General features: G+C 39.8%; 2 protein-coding genes across 2 annotated transcripts in view; both read left to right on the top strand.

The window, feature by feature from the left end:
• Window positions 1–16,265, top strand: part of LOC121385113 (mucin-5AC-like) — a gene marked incomplete at its 5' end in the record, with an annotated part of 88,129 nt that extends 71,864 nt beyond the window's left edge. Inside the window, 6 exons of the mRNA XM_041515650.1 lie at window positions 60–207; window positions 2,099–2,131; window positions 2,769–2,832; window positions 10,686–10,807; window positions 15,268–15,303; window positions 15,909–16,265. Coding sequence (XP_041371584.1) covers window positions 60–207; window positions 2,099–2,131; window positions 2,769–2,832; window positions 10,686–10,807; window positions 15,268–15,303; window positions 15,909–16,108 — 603 coding nt within the window. The remainder of the gene's footprint in view (window positions 1–59; window positions 208–2,098; window positions 2,132–2,768; window positions 2,833–10,685; window positions 10,808–15,267; window positions 15,304–15,908) is intronic.
• A 2,972-nt stretch (window positions 16,266–19,237) lies between these two features.
• The window catches only part of LOC121385112 (contactin-like), a 49,649-nt gene continuing 46,188 nt past the window's right edge, over window positions 19,238–22,698 (top strand). Inside the window, exons 1-3 of the mRNA XM_041515649.1 lie at window positions 19,238–19,340; window positions 19,916–20,047; window positions 22,119–22,213. Of these exons, the coding sequence (XP_041371583.1) occupies window positions 19,238–19,340; window positions 19,916–20,047; window positions 22,119–22,213 (330 nt within the window). The remainder of the gene's footprint in view (window positions 19,341–19,915; window positions 20,048–22,118; window positions 22,214–22,698) is intronic.

Raw genomic sequence — 22,698 nt, 5'->3', positions numbered from 1 at the left:
AAACAAGTAGATCGCACGTTCCTGTAATTATTTTACTAAACGTAAATTCTTCGTTTTAGTTCTTCCGTGCAAACGTAGACTCAACCACGATCCGCACGACCAGATTGGACTGTCACCATGTTGCTAGGCACGTGCGGATTAATCCTCTGGCGTGGCACAACCACATATCCCTCCGCATCAACTTGATAGGCTGTTCTTCTAGCTTGGGTAATTTATTATTTTCACCATGTTTGTTGACTGCACGTTTTGTTTTGTGTTTGTTTTACTTACCTTGATTTTTGTATTCAATTTAACTTTTCCCCACAGCTCTTTATATTACTGTGGTTTGGCATAATTATATAATTTTTCAACGGGTTTTGGGTTTTTTGTGTGCTAGTTTATTTGTTGTTGTTTGATGTGTTTTTGTGTGTTTATAATTATTATATATATATATATATATATATATATATATATATATATATATATATATATATATATATATATATATATATATCTCGCGGGGTGGTCTTAATATCGGGATAGTTTTACCTATAAAAAAAATAATAAGGAAATATTCCGGTCTTTAAAACAGTGGTCTTAATAGCAGAGTGATCTTAATACCGGGGTGGTCGTTACGTGGGGTTTCACTGAATATGTATGTATGTTTTAATATGTTTTATTTGTGTTTTTAATTTATTATTATTTATAACTTTTATTTTCTGTATGATATTGTTTGACTTATTTTACAACAGTTTTGTTTTGTTTAACGACACCACTTGAGCACATTGATTTACTAAATTATCGGCTATTATATGTCAAACATTTGGTAATTTTGACATATAGTCTTTGAGAGGAAACCCGCTAAATGTTTCCATTAGTAGCAAGAAATATTTTATATACATTACCCACAGATAGGATAGCACATACCATGACCTATCATATACCAGTTTTGGTGCACAGTGTCTCCTAAGTCTGCTATTGCTGGAGAATGCCGCTTTTTGTACTTAGGTATTTTTGGACTTGTAAAATAATTGATTGATTGATTGATTGATTGTGTCACTAATAAGATTGTGGTATGTCGTATCCTGTCTGTGGGATAGTGCATATAAAAGATCCCTTGTTACTAATGAAAAATGTGGCGGGTTTCCTTTCTAAGACTATATGTCAAAATTACCAAATGTTTGACATCCAATAGCCGATGATTAATAAATCGATGTGCTCTAGTAACAAACAAACCAAACTTTTCTAACTAATCACCCACTGTCTCGCACAATTCCCATATACACATTTGTTTTCTTCTAAATAACTGTATTGTGTTTTTAACAATGGTTTTTGTTTTTGTTTTTTGTTTAACGACACCACTGGAGCATATTGATTAAATAATCATCGGCTACCAGATACAATCTTAGAGAGGAAACCCGCTATATTTTTTCATTAGTAGCACCTTTGGATTTTTAATATACACCATCCCACAAACAGGATAGCACATATCACGGCCTTTTATATACTAGTCCTGGTGCACTGGCTGAAACGAGAAATAACTCAATGAGCCCACCGATAGGGATCGATCCCAAACCATCCAGCGAGCGATTTACTACTGGGCTACGTCTCGCATCTTATCAACAATGAAAAAAGTAAAGTTTGTTTTATTTAACGACGCCACTGGAGCACATTGCTTTTTTATCTTATCATCGGCTATTGGACGCCAAACATATGGTCATTCTGACACTGTGTTTTAGAGGAAACCCGCTGTCGCCACATAGGCTACTCTTTTTACGACAGGCAGCAAGGGATCTTTTATTTGCGCTTCCCACAGACAGGATAACACAAACCATAGCCTTTGTTGAACCAGTTATGGATCACTGGTCGGTGCAAGTGGTTTACACCTACCCATTGAGCCTTGCGGAGCACTCACTCAGGGTTTGGAGTCGGTATCTGGATTAAAAATCCCATGCCTCGGCTGGGATCCGAACCCAGTACCTACCAGCCTTATCAACAATGAAGACGGGTACGTATTTTACATTAAACTCAAAATTAAAGTTTTACACTGTTCTAGTAAAGGCAGAAAATCCTCTAAATGGTCAAATTAAAACTCCTTATATGTTTGTTGTTTTTACAGGAGAACAACTCGCCACGAATTCGTCAAGTCGAGGTATTTTTTATTATATACCATTTGGAGAATTAAGGGTGGCAAATAAGGTAACCAATTCCTAATTCAAAATTTAGGACGCCCACCATAATATTAATATTATCAAAAGAAACTCGAACAAGTAATCGCTATCTTACTTGTCTCGCTAATCCCATAAGCGTACGAGACAGGGGCTGGGGGTCTGCCCCCTTCACCCCCCCCCCCCCCCACCCCCCTCCAGTTCTGGAGCAAAACATCAAATTCAGGAAAATTTTATACAGATATTCAGAAAAAATATGCTAACCTGACACCTTTTTAACATTTATTTCCATCATTCTATCCTCAAAATTAGTTGTAATCCATATAAAACTGCGTAGCGATTCGTTTGCAACCCTATATAGCTGTTTGGTAGTAATGCTAATATGAATAACTATTGATATCTCATTGAGGCATTATCGTTTAATTCAGGCAAAAAAGCAGCCTACCCCCTCTACAGAAATGGGAGCCCGTACGCCTATGGTTATTCCATATGATAGCACTTTCTGCTTTTTATTTTCTTCTTACCCCATCTGCATTTTCTTTTCTACCTGAACTTTTTTCATTTTCAGTTTTGATAGTAATATGTCAGTTGTCATTTATTGTGTGTTGTTGTTTTTCACAGTTTGTCGAAGTTTACTGCCCCCTGAAAACGGAATTGTCAACTGCGAAACAAATGGCACCAATCTGTAAGTGTTTTATCAAGTTGGACAAACACTCGTTAGATAACGCCAGCAACATTGCTTCTGCCTTGGAACTTGGGGTGGGGCCGAAACGTCTATGGTTATGGGGCCGAAATTGACAGGGGCCGAAAAATCTGGGGTCGAACATGCACAATGGCCAAAACTACTCCAAAGCGTATTAACGCCTATATGGTAGCGTTCACAGGCAGCTAGTTTTGATTGTCTTAGTGCCCCAGATCCAGGCAGGACGTAGCCCTGTGGTGAAGCCCTAAAAGAGCTCTTGTTGCTGATGGAAAAATGTAATAGGTTTCCTCTAACACTTAATTTTTTTTTTTAATGTTTTGTTTAACGACACCACTAGAGCATAATGATTTATTAATCATCGGCTACTGGATGTCAAACATTTGGTAATTTTCACATATAGTCTTAGAATGGGAAACCCACAACTTGTTTTCCATTAGTAGCAAGCGATCTTTTATATCTACCATCCCACAGACAGGAATGCACATACCACGGTGTTACGGGGATTCTATAATACCCGTAACTGAATAAAACACGATTATCAAAATATCTCTCCTAACTGTATATCTATTAGATCTCTCTGTAACAGGCGGTTAAACCCTAGTATGGCTCGTCTCTAGGTATGATCAGAGATACGATCTTATATAAAGTATATATTATTATAGCACGTTAGTTCTCTAGAAACACAACAAAAACACAATACACTTTGGAATCTGTATTAATCTACGCTGACAAATGTACAGCCGTAGTAGTTAATTAATAACAGCAATAATAACAACCCAGAACTGATCACTTAATTAGTTAATCTCTAGGTGTCTAGTTACACAATATGCGAATCACTTCACCGTTACACCACACCCACACGTGTGATAATTGAGAAACGCTTCCAGGAGAAGTTAATTAATAAAGGAATTACAACACCATTCCTAACTGGTTAATTTTTAATTAACCCTTACTACTCGTTCAGTAACGTGTGATAATTTAGGAACGCTTCCAGGAGAAGTTAATTAATAAAGGAATTACAACACCATTCCTAACTGGTTAATTTTTAGTTAACCCTTACTACTCGTTCAGTAACGTGTGATAATTTAGGAACGCTTCCAGGGGAACTTAATTAATAAAGGAATTACAGCTCTATTCCTAACGAGTTAATTTTTAATTACCCCTAACTACTCATTCAGTAACCTTGTAACACAGAATTAATACTGGTACCGATCACAATAAAGACAATAACCTACAGTGTACCTAGGTCTTCTAGGATGACTGGCTAAGCTTTATATTACCAAATACTCGTATAATGTTAGAACAAAAAGTCTACGATTTACTTCGTCAGATGACCGAAGACACTGTCTAAAGAATATTGGTATAATACAGTATTAAATATTTAAAGTCACATCAATCACATCAAGGTTATACACAGAGCAGAAAATATATAATTACCAAAGTCCCGTCTGAACTAATATATTTCGTTCAGTGGACGACGTCCGTGATCCCCTGGAGCCTTCCTAATTCGTCCTCTCGATATCTCTAAAAACTAGCTATTTATTATAAATCAGAATTCGCCTGGGGGTACAAGGCGGTACCTCCCCCTATCATCTGATATTCCAACTCTACTAGCGTCGGTATATTTCTCTCTGATCGTCAGACTTACTGACGCCATCGTCGCCAAATCACGGTTGTAAAAACCGCACTCGCAGAGGTATTACGTAACTACTCGCCACATGGCCTCCACAGCTGGACTAAGTGCATATTGGAATGCCCGATCGCGCGAAGTATTACGTAACAAGTTGCCCATCTGGCCTACGGGCAATGAAACTGCACACGGCCCTCTAACACAATTAAAATCGCCACAAGCGAAACAAATTAAGAGCATGTACCGTCACACACGGCCTTTGGTATACCAGCCGTGGTGCATTGGCTGGAACAATAAATAGCCCAAAGGGGATCCATCCTAGACTGACCGCACTTCAAGCGAGCGCTTTACCTCTGGGCTACATCCCGACCCCTGTCTTTTATGACCACATATTTGACGTCCAACAGACGATGATCAAATCGAGCTAACGGTATAACCCCAAAAGGACAAAACAAGAAAAAATTAATACAACGTCAATGTAAATAATGACATTTGTGGTTGATGAGTTGCGTCATTTGTCGTTGTGACATTTGTGGTCGATTAGGACACGTGTGGCAGTAACATTGCGACATTTTGTGGTCGTTAAGACATCTGTGGTCGTTGTGATATTTGTGGGCACTACAGTCGCTGACGATCTCGTGGCGGAAATCTAGCTAAGTTAGTAGAGTGGTCACCTGAGGTGCTTGATTCGTAGGATCGAATCGCCTATGGGGACACATTCTCTGATTGCCGTTTTCCCGTCCCAACCAGTGCCCCAAGACTGGTGTATCAAAGGCCGTGGTATGTGCTGTCCTGTCTGTTGGAAAGTTCATATAAAAGATACCTTGCTGCTAATGGAAAACCTGTCTTGGAGAGAGCGTGCATAACTACCAAAAACTACCCACACCCACACATAATGGAAAACCTGTCTTGGAGAGAGCGTGCATAACTACCAAAAACTACCTACACCCACACATAATGGAAAACCTGTCTTGGAGAGAGCGTGCATAACTACCAAAAACTACCCACACCCACACATAATGGAAAACCTGTCTTGGAGAGAGCGTGCATAACTACCAAAAACTACTACACCCACACATAATGGAAAACCTGTCTTGGAGAGAGCGTGCATAACTACCAAAAACTACCCACACCCACACATAATGGAAAACCTGTCTTGGAGAGAGCGTGCATAACTACCAAAAACTACTACACCCACACATAATGGAAAACCTGTCTTGGAGAGAGCGTGCATAACTACCAAAAACTACTACACCCACACATAATGGAAAACCTGTCTTGGAGAGAGCGTGCATAACTACCAAAAACTACCCACACCCACACATAATGGAAAACCTGTCTTGGAGAGAGCGTGCATAACTACCAAAAACTACCTACACCCACACATAATGGAAAACCTGTCTTGGAGAGAGCGTGCATAACTACCAAAAACTACCCACACCCACACATAATGGAAAACCTGTCTTGGAGAGAGCGTGCATAACTACCAAAAACTACCCACACCCACACATAATGGAAAAATGTAGCGGGTTGTTTGTGTTTGTTTTTGTTTTGGGTTGTTTTTTTGGTTGGGGGATTGCGGGGTCTTCTTTTTGTCGCCAGGGCAACACGACTGGTATATCAAAGCCTGGTATGTACTATCCTGTCTGTGGGGTGGTGCATATAATTAATCCATTGCTACTAATGGACACATTTAGAAAGTTTCGTCTCTAAAACTATGTCAAAACTATCAAACACTTTGACATCCAACAGCCGATGTTTAATAAGTCAATGTATTTCTCGCTCTAGCCAGTGCACCACGACTGGTATATCAAAGGCCGTGGTATGTGCTATCCTGTCTATTGGATGGTGCGTATGAAAGCTCCCTTGCTACTAATCAAAAATTATAGCAGGCTTCCTCTCCGTGGTCATATATGGTATAATGAAAATGTAGAAAATCGCAATACATTTATATCACTATTCAAACAGAGAATGACTGATCAATTTATCCAATCTATGTATGCTGTATTCAACAATTCTCCAAAATATCTGTTATACAAATTCGTTGTTAATAATTATTGCTTACAACCGTATCTTCAGAAACCTATTGCCTTGAAATATAAACATATTTTGAGTAAATATAGATTATCGTCCCATAATCTTTTTATAGAAACGGGCAGATACCACAATATTGACGGGAATAATAGAATTTGTCGTCTGTGCAATATGAATGTAGTAGAAGACGAATATCACTTTGTTCTAGTGTGTTCTTTCTTCAGTAACATAAGAGATAAATATATCAACCTTTTTATTATAATAAACCATCAACATTTAAATTAACGCAACTACTACCAGCCTATCACCTACTGTTACTGCCAACATTTGAAAAACACCTCTTAAAATCAAATTATACATTACGTAAGTAAATATCACACCATATTCTAAATCCGACAGTTCTTATAAAAAACAATACATTAAAGTGTAAAATAAAATAAAATTTGGTAGTCATATTGATAAATGGCGGCCATCTTGAAAAACAAAACCATATCCATATTGACCCAATAGGACAGCAAAATAAAAGTTTACTTCATATGATATGATATTAACAACAATTCTTGAGGGATATTGGTTTGTAGGAGCTGAGAAAAAATCAAATCAAATTGTCGAGATTTGCACCCCTACCCCCTATAGAAAAATAGACTGTTACCAATTGTTGCTTCAACATTTCAACTCTACATCAGGGCTAGGAATGTTCTAGAGACATCCCCCAAGCAGCCTGAGTGACAAACCAACTATGTAGTGGGTGGTGTGCTTAGACATTTCCTCGGCTTCTTTTATAATATATGTAAAAGTGTAAACTAAAATGGCATTTGGCAGCCATATTGGTGCATTGGTGCATTCAACTCTGCATCAGGGCTAGGAATGTTTTAGAGGCATTCGCGAAGCAGCCTGAAGTAACCAAAAAAAATCGTTTTGTTTAACATCACCACTAGAGTACATTGATTTATTAATTGTCGGCTACTGGATTTCAAACATTTGGTAATATGGAAATATAATCTTAGAGAGTAAATCCGCTACATTTTTCCATTAGTAGCAAGGGATCTTTTATATGCACTACCCCACAGACAGGATAGCACGACCTTTGATATACCAGTCGTGGTGCACTGGCTGGGACGAGAAACAGCCCATTGGGCCCACCGACAGGAATCAATCCCAGACTGACCGCACAACAAGCGAGCACTTTACCACTGGGTAACGTCCCGAGCTATTGAAGCAACAAACCAACTGTGTGGTGGGTGTTGTGCTCAACCATTTTCCAGGCCTCCTTTCAGACTTGGCTCTCGGACTACCAGTGGGTTTGCAATAAAACTAATTGTCTCGAGGTTCCTGGGAGAATTGCTCTCGCCCGTCGAGACGCCTTCATATATCGAGCTTATTTCTATAGTTCACATCTTTGATGATTGGGTCTCTTTGTGGTGCGTGTTCTACATTTGCTAATGAGGAAATGCGGTCTAGTTACAAGGCTCGAAAGACTACAACAGTGGCTCCTCATGCTGGTGTGGGTAATATTTTGGCATGCTTCCATCAGAGAACTGTTCAAGCACGCCTGTTGTGGGCACAACCTCTGACGTCGCCAGAGAGTTTTGTCCATGACAGGTGCGTTTCATATGGTCAGTTCAAGTCATAGGGTTTAACGTGCACATTCAGAACGAACTGTTTTAGAGTACGCCTATCATGGGCATAGGTGCCGGCCTTGGATGGCTCCTCTGTCCAGGACAGGGTGTCCACATGGACAGACCTCTTTTAAAAGGATGAGGAAATACGTAGATGTCCTAGATCTAAAGGGCAAACACGAAAATACCGGCCTCGATGCTGTAGTGGTAAAACCATCAGACTTAAGGCTGGTAGATGCTGGGTTCGTATCACGGTATCGGTTCCCCACCCAGAGTGAGTTTTAACGACTCAATGGATAGGTATAAGACCACTATACCCTCTTCTCTCTCACTAATCACTAACAACTAACCCACAACTAACTCACGGTCTTAGACATATAGCCAAGATAGCTGACGTGTGTGTCGTGTCCAGGACAATGTGCTTAAACATCAATTGGATTATAAGCACGAAAATAAGTTGAAATGACCAAGAAAATCAAAACGACAGTCATTCAGTGCCGTTTGCTAACTGGAAAGCTAAGTCCTACCCGCCCTGCTCCGCCCATCCCCTCCCCTCCCCTCCCCACCCCATCCTCTTCCACCATCGAAAAACACAGAACAAGACTTAGTAAACTATTAGTTTTGAATTCTCTTTTTTTTTCCTAATTGGTGACGACAATACATACGATACCCTGATTCTTTTATGTGTTAATACCCCACAAGCCACCCCCACCCCCACCCCCGCCCCCGTCATTTTATGCAAGGTACGTGCAGACCAAAGGAAATTAAGTTTTCGCGAAAAGCACGATCAAGACAATGTGAGTCGCACATTTATTATTCATACAGCTATTTTTAAACTGTGATGAAAAGAAAACAAAAAGTTCCCAAAACTATAGTTCGTGACATGCCGTCGTAACAACAGTATTTTTACTTTGTACATAATGAATATAAAACAGTTTACCATAATTTCCTGTCAGTTTCGTTTTATTGCTGATTTAATATTATGATCAATTATTGTTGGAAATGCATGGCAGTTATTTTCTCCAGATATTTTTATAGCTATTCTTTTATATGGGACAGTTTATGTACAGGTAGGCGGGACTTAGGTCAGTGGTAAAGCGCTCGCTTGATGCGCAGTTGTAGTGCCCACACATGTCGCAACGACTACAAATGTCACAACGACCACAAATGTCGCAATGTTACATTTGTGGTCGTTGTGACATTTGTGGTCGTTGCGACATTTGTGGTCGTTGCGACATTTGTGGGCACTACACACCGTCGGTCTAATTTCTCGTTCAAGCCAGTGCACAAGGACCGTGGTATGTGCTGTCCTGTCTGTGGGATGGTGCATATAAAAGATCCCTTGCTAATCGTCTGTATGTGCAATGTCCTGAAAAAAATTCGTACACGACACGCCACAGCAAGAGACCAAAAAAAGTTTGTTTTTGTTTAACGACACCACTGGAGCACATTGATTAATTAATGATCGGCTATAGGACGTCAAACCTTTGGTAATTTTGACACGCAATCTTCTGAGGAAACCTGCTACATAATGCAGCAAGGGATCTTTTATATGCACCATCCCAGAGACAGGACAGCACATACCACGGCCTTTGTCCATTTGTGACCGGCCTCGGTGGCGTCGTGGTAGGCCATCGGTTCCATAGGCTGGTAGGTACTGGGTTCGGATCCCAGTCGAGGCATGGGATTTTTAATCCAGATACCGACTCCAAACCCTGACTGAGTGCTCCGCACCGGCCTCGGTGGCGTAGTGGTTAAGCCATCGGACTACAGGCTGGTAGGTACAGGGTTCGCAGCCCGGTACCGGCTCCAACCCAGAGCGAGTTCTTAAGGGCTCAATGGGTAGGTGTAAGGCCACTACACCCTCTTCTCTCTCACTAACCACTAACAAACTAACAACTAACCCACTGTCCTGGACAGGCAGCCCAGATAGCTGAGGTGTGTGCCCAGGACAGCGTGCTTGAACCTTAATTGGATATAAGCATGAAAATAAGTTGAAATCAATCGAGTGCTCCGCAAGGCTCAATGGGTAGGTGTAAACCACTTGCACCGACCAATGATCCATAACTGGTCCAACAAAGGCCATGGTTTGTGCTATCCTGCCTGTGGAAAGCGCAAATAAAAGATCCCTTGCTGCTAATCGGAAGAGTAGCCCATATAGTGGCGACAGCGGGTTTCCTCTCAAAATCTGTGTGGTCCTTAACCATATGTCTGACGCCATATAACCGTAAATAAAATGTGTTGAGTGCGTCGTTAAATAAAACATTTCTTTCTTTGTCCAGTTGTGGTGTACTGGCTGAAACGAGTAAAAACCCAATCACTTAAAAGGACCCACCCAGGTGGTTTTTGGGTTGTTGTATTTTTTTTTTTTTTTTTTTGTAGTGTTCTTTTTGTTGTTGTTGTTGTTCTTGTTGTTGTTAAGGGGTATTTCTATTTTACAAATTTTATTTATAATTTTTTGTTTGGTTTCGTTGTATTGTTCTGTTCTGTTTTTATTTATCATTTATAAATGTATATCTATAATAAAATGTCTTCTCTTTCCCTCTCTCCAGAATTTGCTCTTCTATTTGTAAGAGTGGTTTCGTGTTCAGTAACAACGAGCCAGTCATTCAAAGTGTTTGTGACGAGGAGACGGGCACGTTTACCACAGAGGAGAAACCAGCACTCTGCGTTGGTAAATGTGTTTTCAGTTCACTTTATTCCAGTCTGTAGCCTAGTGGTAAAGCGCTCACGTGCTTGAACCTTAATTGGATATAAGCACAAAAATAAATTGAATAAACATATGTATACATACATACATACATATATATATATATATATATCCCCAAATGTTCCTTGTTTAATGAACCCTAGTTTAAAGTCGCAGAACCTAGTTTCAGCTTGTGAAAATTATTACTAAGTTTAGTACATCTGGATAAAGTTACACTAGTAAGAAACATGAGTCTGTGATGCCCTTGCTGCTAATCGAAAGGAGTAGCCTGTGAAGTGGCGACAGCGGGTTTCCTCTCTCAATACCTGTCTGACGCCATATAACCGTAAATAAAATGTGTTGAGTGCGTCATTAAATAAAACATTTTCTTCCTTGAAACAGAAAAATACTCTTAAAACTAGACTGGACTTCGTCTCAATAACCGTTACTTCTCTGAGTTACGTGCGTTTTTAAACATACGAAACATGTATTTTGTGGTATTGCTAATACCAGGATGACCAGAAACACTTCGGATGTATAGAAATAGATAATCTGAAAAACAAAAATCTAAGTAATGTCTGACTTCATTTATTTAAAAAAGGTTCTAATAGTGAAAAATACGACGTACTTGTTTAAAAACTAGGGTCTGTCGCTTTAAAATGTCCTGTGTTGTAAAGAAATTGGAATATTCCATTCCTTTCCAAATGGAGGTTTTGTCAAATGTGGTTAGGTGTCGTTTCTTGTAAGTCTTTAATTTTAAGATGCACTGCATCCATTAGAGATGTGGGGCAGGACGTAGCCCAGTGGTAGAGCGTTCGCTTGATGCGCGATCGGTTTGGGATCGATCCCCGTCAGTGGGCCCATTGGGCTATTTCTCCTTCCAGCCAGTGCTCCACAACTGGTGTAACAAAGGCCGTGGTGTGTACTATCCTGTCTGTGGGATGGTGCATATAAAAGATCCCTTGCTGCTAATCGAAAATAGTAGCCCGTGAAGTGGCGACAGCGGGTTTCCTCTCTCAATACCTGTGTGTGGTCCTTAACCATATGCCCGACGCCACATAACCGTAAATAAAAAAAATGTGTTGACTGCGTCGTTAAATAAAACATTTCCTTCCTTCCTTCCTTTAAAATGTACTGTGTTGTAAAGAAAGTTTAGAAATTCCATTCCTTATGAAATGGAGGTTGTGTAAAATGTGTTTAGGTGTCGTTTCTTGTAAGTGTTTAGTTTTAAGATGCACTGGATCCATTAGAGATGTTCCAATGATCGATTATAATCGAACATTGGCTGTTTGTTCTCTACCGATGTGATCATCGATTATAGAAATCAATAATCGATTGTGTGGGGAAATGTTAAAGGGACATTCCTGAGTTTGCTGCATTGTAAGATGTTTCAGACCAATAAACTATTTCTACGATTAAACTTACATATTAAATATATTTTCTGGTTTAGAATATCAGTGTCTGTATATTCAATGTGTTTCTGGTCGTCTTAATATTTGTAAGAAGCCCAAACTGGATTTTGTCGTCAAATAATTTCGTACGTAAGAAAAAACAATATTTTAGGAAATAAAATGAAATTTAACCTAGTACAAATATTAGAACGATCAGAAACATGTTTAATATACAGCCACTAATATTGTATGCAGAAAAATATATTCGATATGTAATTACAATCGTTAAAAAGTCTCTGTTAGTCGATAACATCTTAAAAATTACAGCAAACTCAGGAATGTCCATTTAACCTTCCAGTTTAGAGATAGAACTGATGTAAATAGGCTTGGGTTTGTTTTCATGTTTGCACGCTATAGTGGAAGATTTACAACTATATTCAAATGTACTTTAGTTAGGGCCTAGCAATCAGACCAATTATTGTAAAACTAAATTACAGCATCAAGAACACTATGGATCTTTAATTGTTGCCCACAGCTGATACCCACTCTGCCATCAACTATACCTATTTATTATATAACATTTAGTGAAATATCTTAAATATCAGTGAAATAAAAGTGTTATCAGTCACTCAGCGACGATAACACATTTTAGAGTGAAAATTTCACAATTTTGCTGCTGGCATTTTAAAAATAAAGTTAAATTGTCAAAAGTTATATAATAAATAGAAAATTTTATGTTTTTGTCAAATATGATTTATATCTCATCTCGTGAAGTTTACAATCATATCACACTCGTCGCGCTTTTCTGTGTTTGTAAGGTCTATCCTGGTGAACTCAACAATAGGTGCAAGATGCTTTGTAAGTCAAACACTTTTTATGTTTACATTATCCTAAGCGATTGTGTAATCAAAACTCGATCTGTTGATGCAAACCAATTATAATTGATGATTGATGATAAAATTCCAACGGATTTCCCCAACATTCGTATCCAGTCAGTTATCGATGTAAGGGAAGCAACTCTCCTGGGTAAAGCTGGGAACGCAAAAGCCATATAAGACTGGATTAACTTGAAAGCCTATCATAAAGACCGCAAAACATGTTGGTTACCGTTGATGTTGATGTTGATGTTGTTGTCGCCACCCTTGTCGCAGTTACTTTTAATCGTGTATAGTTATAGTAAACCAGAAGAGAGCTGGGTCGTCAAATTAAAATGTTTATTTTCTTTATCTGCCAGAATTAATCTTCTACTGGGGCGGGACGTTACCCAGTGGTAAAGCGTTCGCTTGATGCGCGGTCGGTCTGGGATCGATCCCTGTCGGTGGGCCCATTGGGCTATTTCTCGTTCAAGTCAGTGCACCACGACTGGAATATCAAATGGGGTGGTATGTACTACCCTGTCTGTGGGATGGCGCATATAAAATATCCCTTGCTGCTAATCGAAAAGAGTAGCCCATGAAGTGGTGACAGCGGATTTCCTCTCTCAATATATGTGTGGTCCTTAACCATTATGTCTGACGCCATATAACCGTAAATACAATGTGTTGAGTGCGTCGTTAAATAAAACATCTCTTGCTTTCTGGCTTTCGTAGCCAGTCGATGTATGGGAAGCAACTCTCATCGGTAAAGCAGGAAACGCAAAACCCATATAAGACTGGATTAATTTTTAAAGCCTTTCTTAAAGACCGCAAAACATGTTGGTTACCGTTGTTGTTGATGTTGATGTTGATGTTGATGTTGCTGTCGCCACCCTTATCGTAGGTATTTTTAATCATACATAGTTATAGTAAAACAGTAGAGAGCTGGGTCGTCAAATTAAAATGATTACTTTCGTTATCTGCCGGACTACAGTAAATAAAATGTGTTGAGTGCGTCGTTAAATAAAACACTTCCTTCCTTCCTTCCTTCCTTCCTTCCTTCCTTCCTGCCAGACTAATCATCTACTCTCACTGATGTACATTTGTTTTCATAGCGAATAGCTTATTAATGCATTTTTCATACTTGGGTTCATAGGTGTACGGGTTCATAGGAGTACGGGTTCACATTGTCGTGTATGAGTGGGTGGGTGTGTGTGGGGGGGGGGGGGGAGTGGCGGTGACGAGCTGGTTTTAGCCCGAATTAATCTGGATAACAACAGTTTATATTAGCATTACAGCCAAACAGCTACATACGGTTGCAAAAATAAAAAATAAAAAGTTTTAGTTTTTTGTTTAACGATACCACCAGAGCACATTAATTTTATTAATCATAAGCTATTGGATGTCAAACATTCGCTACATTTTTCTTTTAGTACAAAAGGATCTTTTATATACACCATCCCACAGACAAGATAACACATACCATGGCTTTTGGGGGTTGCAAACGAATCACTGTGCCTTTTTAAATGGATTACAACTAATTTTGCGGGTAGAATGATGAAAATACATAGTAAAAATTGTCTCAGGTTAGCACATATTGTCCGAATATCTCTATAATTTTTGCCCGAATTTGAGGATTTGATCTAGCCTCCTCCCGTCCCACCACTTCGGTTCGTACGCTTATGCTTGGTTTAATGAATGAATGAATGTTTAATGACACCCCAGCACTAAAAATACATCGGCTATTGGGTGTCAAACTAAGGTGATGATCAATATCAATATAAAAATTCAAGATTTAAATAAAAACAGTGTAAAGAACTGTGCAAAAAAACAAATATCACAGACAGATACTGACTTTTACTCAAAATTTCAATTTGTGCTGTATTGGCTATTCTCAAAGAGAATGTTACACCCCTGCACCACGGTGAGGATACAGCACGCGCAGGGGTTGCTTGGTTTAATTCATTCGTTCATTCACTCAAACGCTCATTGACTGATTGATTGATTGGTCGGTTGGTTGGTTCATTCATTTATTCGTTCATTCATTAATTTCTTCATTCATTCATTAATTTCTTCATTCATTCATAATCGAATACCGAAATATTTTTCTAGCTAAACATTCATTCAGTCGTCTCTTCTTTCATTCATTCATTCATTCATTCATTCACCAATTGATTCATTCATCCATTCACTGTTTCAGAGAAAGGGACAGCGGCAACTCCATTAGTGAATTCTAGTAAGTAAACATTTTATTTATTTACACCCGGGGACGGGACGTAGCCGAGTGGAAAAAGCGCCGTCGGTAGGTCCATTGGGCTATTTCTCGTTCCAACCAGTGTCCCACGACTGGTACATCACACACCGTGGTATGTGCTATCCTATCTGTGGGATGGTGCATATAAAATATCCCTCGCTGCTAATCGAAAAGAGTAGCAACAGCGGGTTTCTTCTATCAATATCTGTGTGGTCCTTAATAACCATATCACCGACGCCATATAACCGTAAATAAAATGTGTTGAGTGTGTCGTTAAATAAACCATTTACTTCCTTCCTTCCTTCCTTCCTTCCTATTAGCTGAACACCCATTGGGCTATTTCTCGTCCTAGCCAGTGCACCACGACTGGTACATCAAAGGCCATGGTATGTGCTATCCTGTCTGTGGGATGGTGCATATAAAATACCCCTTGCTGATAATCGTAAAGGGTAGCCCATGAAATGGCGACAGCGGGTTTCCTCTCTCAATATCTGTGTGGTCCTTAACCATATGTCCGACGCCATATAACCGTAAATAAAATGAGTTGAGTGCGTCGTTAAATAAACCATTTCTTTCTTTCTTATTAGCTGAACACTGCATCTACGAGGACGACGCGTGCGATGATTGGGAAAATGGCGACTTCCAGTACTGCCAGAGTTGTCACTACTTCGCCACATGCTCGGAACACTACTTCTACGTCAGACCGTGCCCCACCCACCTCCAGTATGACTCCCGGGAGAAGCGCTGTGAATACAAGTCACGCACGTGCAGGACGGACAAGAATTAAGATGAACGTGCAGAATGGACAGTTTGGAAATTCGTTATAACTTTTTTTACCAAGGTGTAATACGAGTTAAAGCGACAGATCCTTGTTTTTTTAAACAATACGACGTATTTTTCACTATTAAAGTGACAGACCCTAGTTTTTAAACACTTAAGGCATATTGTTTTACAATGGCCGTTTTTTGATAACTGAAATCATACTTTACTCAGATTTTGTTGTTTAGATTATCCATTTCTGTACATTCGAAGTGTTTTTCTCATACTTTTAAAAACGCACGTGCGTCTGAGAAGTAACAGTTATAAAGTTGAGTTTTAGTCTATTTTAGAGGGTATTTCACCACTTCAAAGTCACAGACTCATGTTTCACTCATTTGTAACTTTATCCAAATGTGTTACAGGTTTATAGATTTTCGTGGGCTGACCCTTTAAAGCCGGGGTTTTTTTTTGTTGTTGGTTGTTGTTGTTTTTTTGGAGGGGGGGGTTGTTGTCTTTTTTTTTCTTTTTTTTTTTGGGGGGGGGGGGGGGGATTGTAATTTAAATTTGAAGGACTTACATTTGATCATTTAGAATATTCATTTTCATACGCCTGAAGTGGTTCTGGTCATCCAGGTTTTTGTATTATACTCCAAAATGTATTTTTCATAATTCTAAAAACGCACGTTCGTCTGAGAAGTAATGGTTTTCGTGACGAGCTCTACTTATTTTTGAACGATATTTCCCGTTTTAAACATCACAAATTGTAGCTTCTGTCTCTCTTATAACTTTATCCAAATGTGTTGCAGGTTTGTAGATTAGCTAAACTTAGTGTCCATTTTCTTGGGTTGAAACTATGGTCTGCGCCTTTAAGCGTAAAATATTAAAGACTTGCAAAATATGTTTAAAATTGTGTTGGTTTTTGTGTTTTCTGTGTTTTTATTTTTTATGTATTTGTTGTTTTCTTGTGATGGGTTTTTTTTATGTATGTGATTTGTTTTCTGTTGTGGGGTTTTTTTTTTATGAAATCACTACATAATTAATGATTGATTAATTATCGTCAGCTATTGGATATTAAATATTTGGCATCTACGACAATATGTTCGTTGAGAAGGTTCGATCCTGCGACCCAAGCAGGAGGTGAGGTGAGAGCTAAATCCTGCCCCTTCCCATTTTTTTTTTTTTTTTTTTTGTCGTTCCAACCAGTGCCCCACAAGTGGTCAAAGGACGTAGTATGTGCTTTCCTGTACTCTCGGCATACTAAGTTCACAATTGTACGTATGTTCCTTTTATTTTTCGGCAGACCGTTCCCTTGCTGCTAATCAAACAGAGTAGCCCATGAAGTGGCGACAGCGGGTTTCCTCTCTCAATATCTGTGTCTGACGCCATATAACAGTAAATAAAATTAGCTGAGTGCGTCGTTAAATGAAACATTTCTTTCCTTCCTTTAGCAAGGGACTTTGTATGTACTTTCCCACAGACAGGACATCACATGCCACAGCATTTGATATACCAGTCGTTGGGCATTGGCTGAAACGGGGAAAAAACCACAATCCGAGAATGGGTCACCCGAGGGAGTTTGATACTTCGACGAAGCACTTCAGGAAAGGAAGGAAGGAAATGTTTTATTTAACGACGCACTCAACACATTTCATTTACGGTTATATGGCATCGGACATATGGTTAAGGACCACACAGATTTTGAGAGAGGAAACCCGCTGTCGCCACTTCATGGGCTACTCTTTTCGATTAGCAGCAAGGGATCTATTATACGCACCATCCCATAGACAGGCTAGCACATACCACGGCCTTTGATGTACCAGTCGTGGTGCACTGGCTGGAGCGAGAAATAGCCCAATGGGCCCACTGACGGGGATCGATCCTAAAATGACCGCGCATCAAGCGAGCGCTTTACCACTGGGCTATGTCTCGCCCCCTAAGCACTTCAGATAAGATCGTTACCGACTGAGCTAGCTATTTGAATCGTTAACCCATGACAGCTTGCTTGAAATGTACTTAAAACGTAACGACACCACAAGAGCGCATTGATTTATTAATCATCGCCTGGTGTATGTCAAACATTTGGTAATTTTGACAAAGTCAAAGAGAGGAAACCAGCTGCATGTTTCCATTAATATCAAGGGATCTCATATATGCACCATCCCACAGACAGAATAGCACAGAGAAATAGCCGAATGGGCCCACAGACGGGGATCGATCCTAGATCGACCGCGCATCAGACGAGCGCTTTACCACTAGGCTACGCCCCGCCCCTTAAAATCCCCTTGAACACTAAAATAATAACTACAAAAATGAGTCATGATATAGCTTTTCATAATCTGTAATTACGATTTTAAAAAATAATTTAAAAAATGTATGGGTGTCCTCGCTATTGAATTACTCTTCCAATCCGCCCATACACCCGTCTCGAATAGCATATTCATCAAATGTCGTTGGTGATTTCATCGAAAGCAGGAAACACATGCATGTATGCTATTTTAAAATCCGGCTAAACATGCAAGTGTTCCAACTTTTATGACACACGCAAACACTCGATGATGTGTTGGGTCAACATAACGTTACCACAGGACTCGTTCAGATAATCTTTATGATGGTCGTAAATCTCTATGTCTAATTGACCTCAATAATTACCAAGAGAAAGACGCAGGTACTGAATCATTAATGGTGTCCCATGCAGTAAACGACTAGTGCGTTTGTTTTTTCGGTTTTATTTTAGCTTCTGTATTTTAGTTTAAAGGAATATGGATATCATTGCGTCTTAGAAACTTTTAAAGGTGAGTAATTTTGGAGTCGTTTGAGTTTATTGAAATATGTTGAGGGGTTTTTAATTAATACAAAAGCATTCGCACCTCAGAAGTAGGTTAGGTCATTAGTCATTGATGTGGCTCTATTTTCAACCAAGAAATGAAAATACATATGTTTGTAAAAACAGAATTTTGTTTTACGTCTTAAATAGTTTTGCATAGATTCAGACTTGTATATTGGGGTATTAGTTTCGAATGTGGATGACGCATGATCTAAGAAACTTTCTGGTATCAGACGTATATTTTGGGTTATCAGTTTCGAAAGGGTATGACGCACTGTCGCAGAAACGTTTTCTTGCCAGACGTGTATATCGGGGTATCAGTTTCGAATGGGGATGACTCATGGTCGAAACAACTTTCTGGTGCCAGACGTATATATCGGGGTATCAGTTTCGAATCGGGATGACGCATGGTCGAAACAACTTTCTGGTGCCAGACGTATATATCGGGGTATCAGTTTCGAATGGGAATGGCTCATGGTCGAAGAAACGCTCTGGTGTCAGACGCGTATATTGGGGTATCAGTTTCGAATGGGGATGACTCATGGTCGCATCAACATTTTGTAATGACCAGAGCCATATAGGTACAAACTCTCGTTTTAATAAGCATATTTTCATTCTATACCTCGGTGATTTGTATGCTGCACAAAACGCTGTAGTCGGTTATTAGTTTAAAATGGTATGACATCCACGTTACCCCCAGGATAAATATTTGTTTAAAAATTTGTTTGACTTTTTAAGACTAACATGTGTCATTTCACTGGAAGAATAATTTAAGAAAATAATTTTTAACATAAAATTATGTTCCACATCACACTGGTCAGGCGCAGACCCAGAGTAATGGTGGTGGAGTGCGTTCCCCTCCCTCGAACTTCAAAGTGCCATGGAATTCTTCTATTTAATACGGAGGGCGACCTTTTTTTAGACCCCTCCCTAGAAACAATTCTGCAGCCGCCCCTGTTGACACCGGATATGCTATGTCTTGTTTTCGTGAATTTTCAAATTTATTTTCAGCACAGAGGTTACGATTTAGCAGGTGTGTTTCCAAGGTAACCAGTACGAACCTCGTTAACGACCGCAGCAGCAAGATGAAAGTTGTTGTACTAAGTCTGCTAATACTGATAGCCAGTGGAGAGTTAATATTAGGTGAGTGTCAGGTCGGGTCAGGTCAGGTCAGGTCAGAGTGTTTAACGACCATATTCAGAAAACAAGCTGTTGTAGCGCACGCCTGTCCTGGGCACAGATGCCGGTCTCGTCCGGCTCCTCTGTCCAGGACAGGAAACGGGTGGGGTGGGTTGGAGAGGGGACCACCTGCAAGGGAGCATCAGCAGTCCGACCGGAGCCGGTAACAGCCGGAGGATGGTATGGTGCTATGGAATTTGGAAAGTCCCGTAGGATTAAGCCAAAAAGAATAGGTGCGCATTTTTTTATGAAGGAAATTAGGCGCAATTTTGAACGGTCAGCTAAAAGATAAAGATAGGGAGCTACGCATAGTTTTAGACATTAGGAAGCCGAGAGTAGCTTATTAATTGGACCTAACTGAGACAGGGGTTAAGGGGAGGGGGGGGGGGGGAAGGGGGGACCTTATAAAGCTGTTTGGTAGTAGGGCCTCTACAAGTCCAAAATACTGGACTAGAGTACTCGAGGGTCAAGTTCGACTCGGAACCGAGTACCCGACACCTACACTAGATGACAATGAGACTAAGGAATAAAGAAAGAAATGTTTTATTTAACGACGCACTCAACACATTTTATTTTTAGGTTATATGGCGTTAGACACATGGTTAAGGACCACACAGATTTTGAGAGGAAACCCGCTGTCGCCACTACATAGGCTACTCTTTTCGATTAGCAGCAAGGGATCTTTTATATGCACCATCCCACAGACAGGATAGTACATACCACGGCCTTTGTTACAGCAGTTGTGGAGCACCAGCTGGAACGAGAAATAGCCCAATGGGACCACCGACAGGGATCGATCCTAGACCGACCGCGCATCAAGCGAATGAAAGAAAGAAAGAAAGAAATGTTTTATTTAACGACGCACTCAACACATTTTATTTACGGTTATATGGCGTCAGACATATGGTTAAGGACCACACAGGTATTGAGAGAGGAAACCCGATGTCGCCACTTCATGAGCTACTCTTTAGCAGCAAGGGATATTTTATATGCACCATCCCACAGACAGGATAGTACATACCACGGCCTTTGTTACACCAGTTGTGGAGCACTGGCTGGGACGAGAAATAGTCCAATGGGTCAACCGACGGGGATCGATCCTAGACCGACGGCGCATCAAGCGAATGCTTTACCACTGGGCTACGTGCTAATATTAATAAATGTTGTTATCAAGATTCAGGCATGTTCGTTTAACTCGGATTTGGGGATTTTTTTTTGTCGTTCCAACCAGAGCACCACAAATGATCAAAGGCCGAGGTATGTGCTATCCTGTCTGCGGGATGGTGCATATATAAAAGATCCCTTTCTGCATCAGGAAAAATGTTGCGAGTTTCGCCTGATTACTAGGACCCGATGATTTATTAATCAATGTGCTCCAGTGGCGTCGTTAAGCAAAACAGTCTTTCTTTTTTTCATGTGTGCGTGTTTATGATGTTATTCTGTCAGTTATTTGTATATTGTAGTCTGCTTAGCAGAATTGCAGTTATGTCTGTAATGATAAATAAATACAGAAATGCGGAAGTCAAACCATTTGAATATTGTTATGTGCTGTTATTGACATGGCGTTGTTTCAAAATGAAACATAATTTACCTATAGTCCGTCCCATCCTCAGTTTGGTTCGATGTCAGAAGAAATGTTAAAGTGTTTTGGAAATATCATTAATGAAATACCATTTTTGTGTGCAGTTTACAAATCAATCGGCTCTCAAATAAATAACTTGTAGTAAATTCCCATACTATGAAAAAAGGCGTTCCCAGTGGGAAGGACTATAAGTATGTTGTTGTTTGTTTTTTGTTTTTTGTTGTATGTTGTATGTTGTCTGTTGTTGTTGTTATTTGTTTGTTTGTTGCTGTTGCTGTTGTTGTTGTTGTTTGTTGTTGTATTTTTAGTTGTGTTGTTTTTGTGTGTGAATTTTTGGTTTTGTTGTTTTTTGTGTTTATTTTTCTGTTTGTAGTTGGGGTTTTTGTCTTTATTTTTCTGTTTGTAGTTGTTTTGTGTGTAGTTGGTTTTTAAATCAATTTTAATTACTTTCAGATTGTCCCGATGATTGGCAAAGCTTTGAACAGAAATGTTACAAATTTGTCTTCTTCCCCGAGCTGCAGTACGATGCCGCCAAAGCCGCTTGTGTTGTAAGTCTCGCAGTTGATTTGCATTTGATTGTTAGGCTCAAACTATCAACTATCACGAAGGAGTTGGTCAACTCGATATCTCGACTAATGTTAATCTCCAACCACCAACTGTCACGACGGAGTTGGTCAACTCGCATATTTCTCGACTAATGGCTAATCTCCAACCACGAACTGTCACGACGGCCAACATTTCCTTCCTTCCTTCCTTCCTTCCTTCCTTCCTTCCTTCCTTCCTTCCTATCGTTTTAGCCTGAATTTGAGGATTGGCTCCTGAACCCACCTCCCCGTCTCGTACGCTTATGGCGACAGAGCCCCACCCATCTCCGAGAAAAGCTCTGACTAGAAGATAAAGATTAATTAGTCCATATACCTGCCACTCGAAATAGTTCTAGCATGCGACAGAGATAAAATAGTGTTGGAACGTGTAACGTTGAATACTTAACCGTACAGGACCGTGTCTAGCGGGTTGAAAGAGGGGGAAGTTA

The sequence above is a fragment of the Gigantopelta aegis genome, chromosome 11 (genome assembly GCF_016097555.1).
Source record: "Gigantopelta aegis isolate Gae_Host chromosome 11, Gae_host_genome, whole genome shotgun sequence".
NCBI lineage: Eukaryota > Metazoa > Mollusca > Gastropoda > Neomphalida > Peltospiridae > Gigantopelta > Gigantopelta aegis.
Note: the sequence above shows the minus strand (reverse complement) of the source record. Positions and strands in the feature narration are given on the sequence as shown.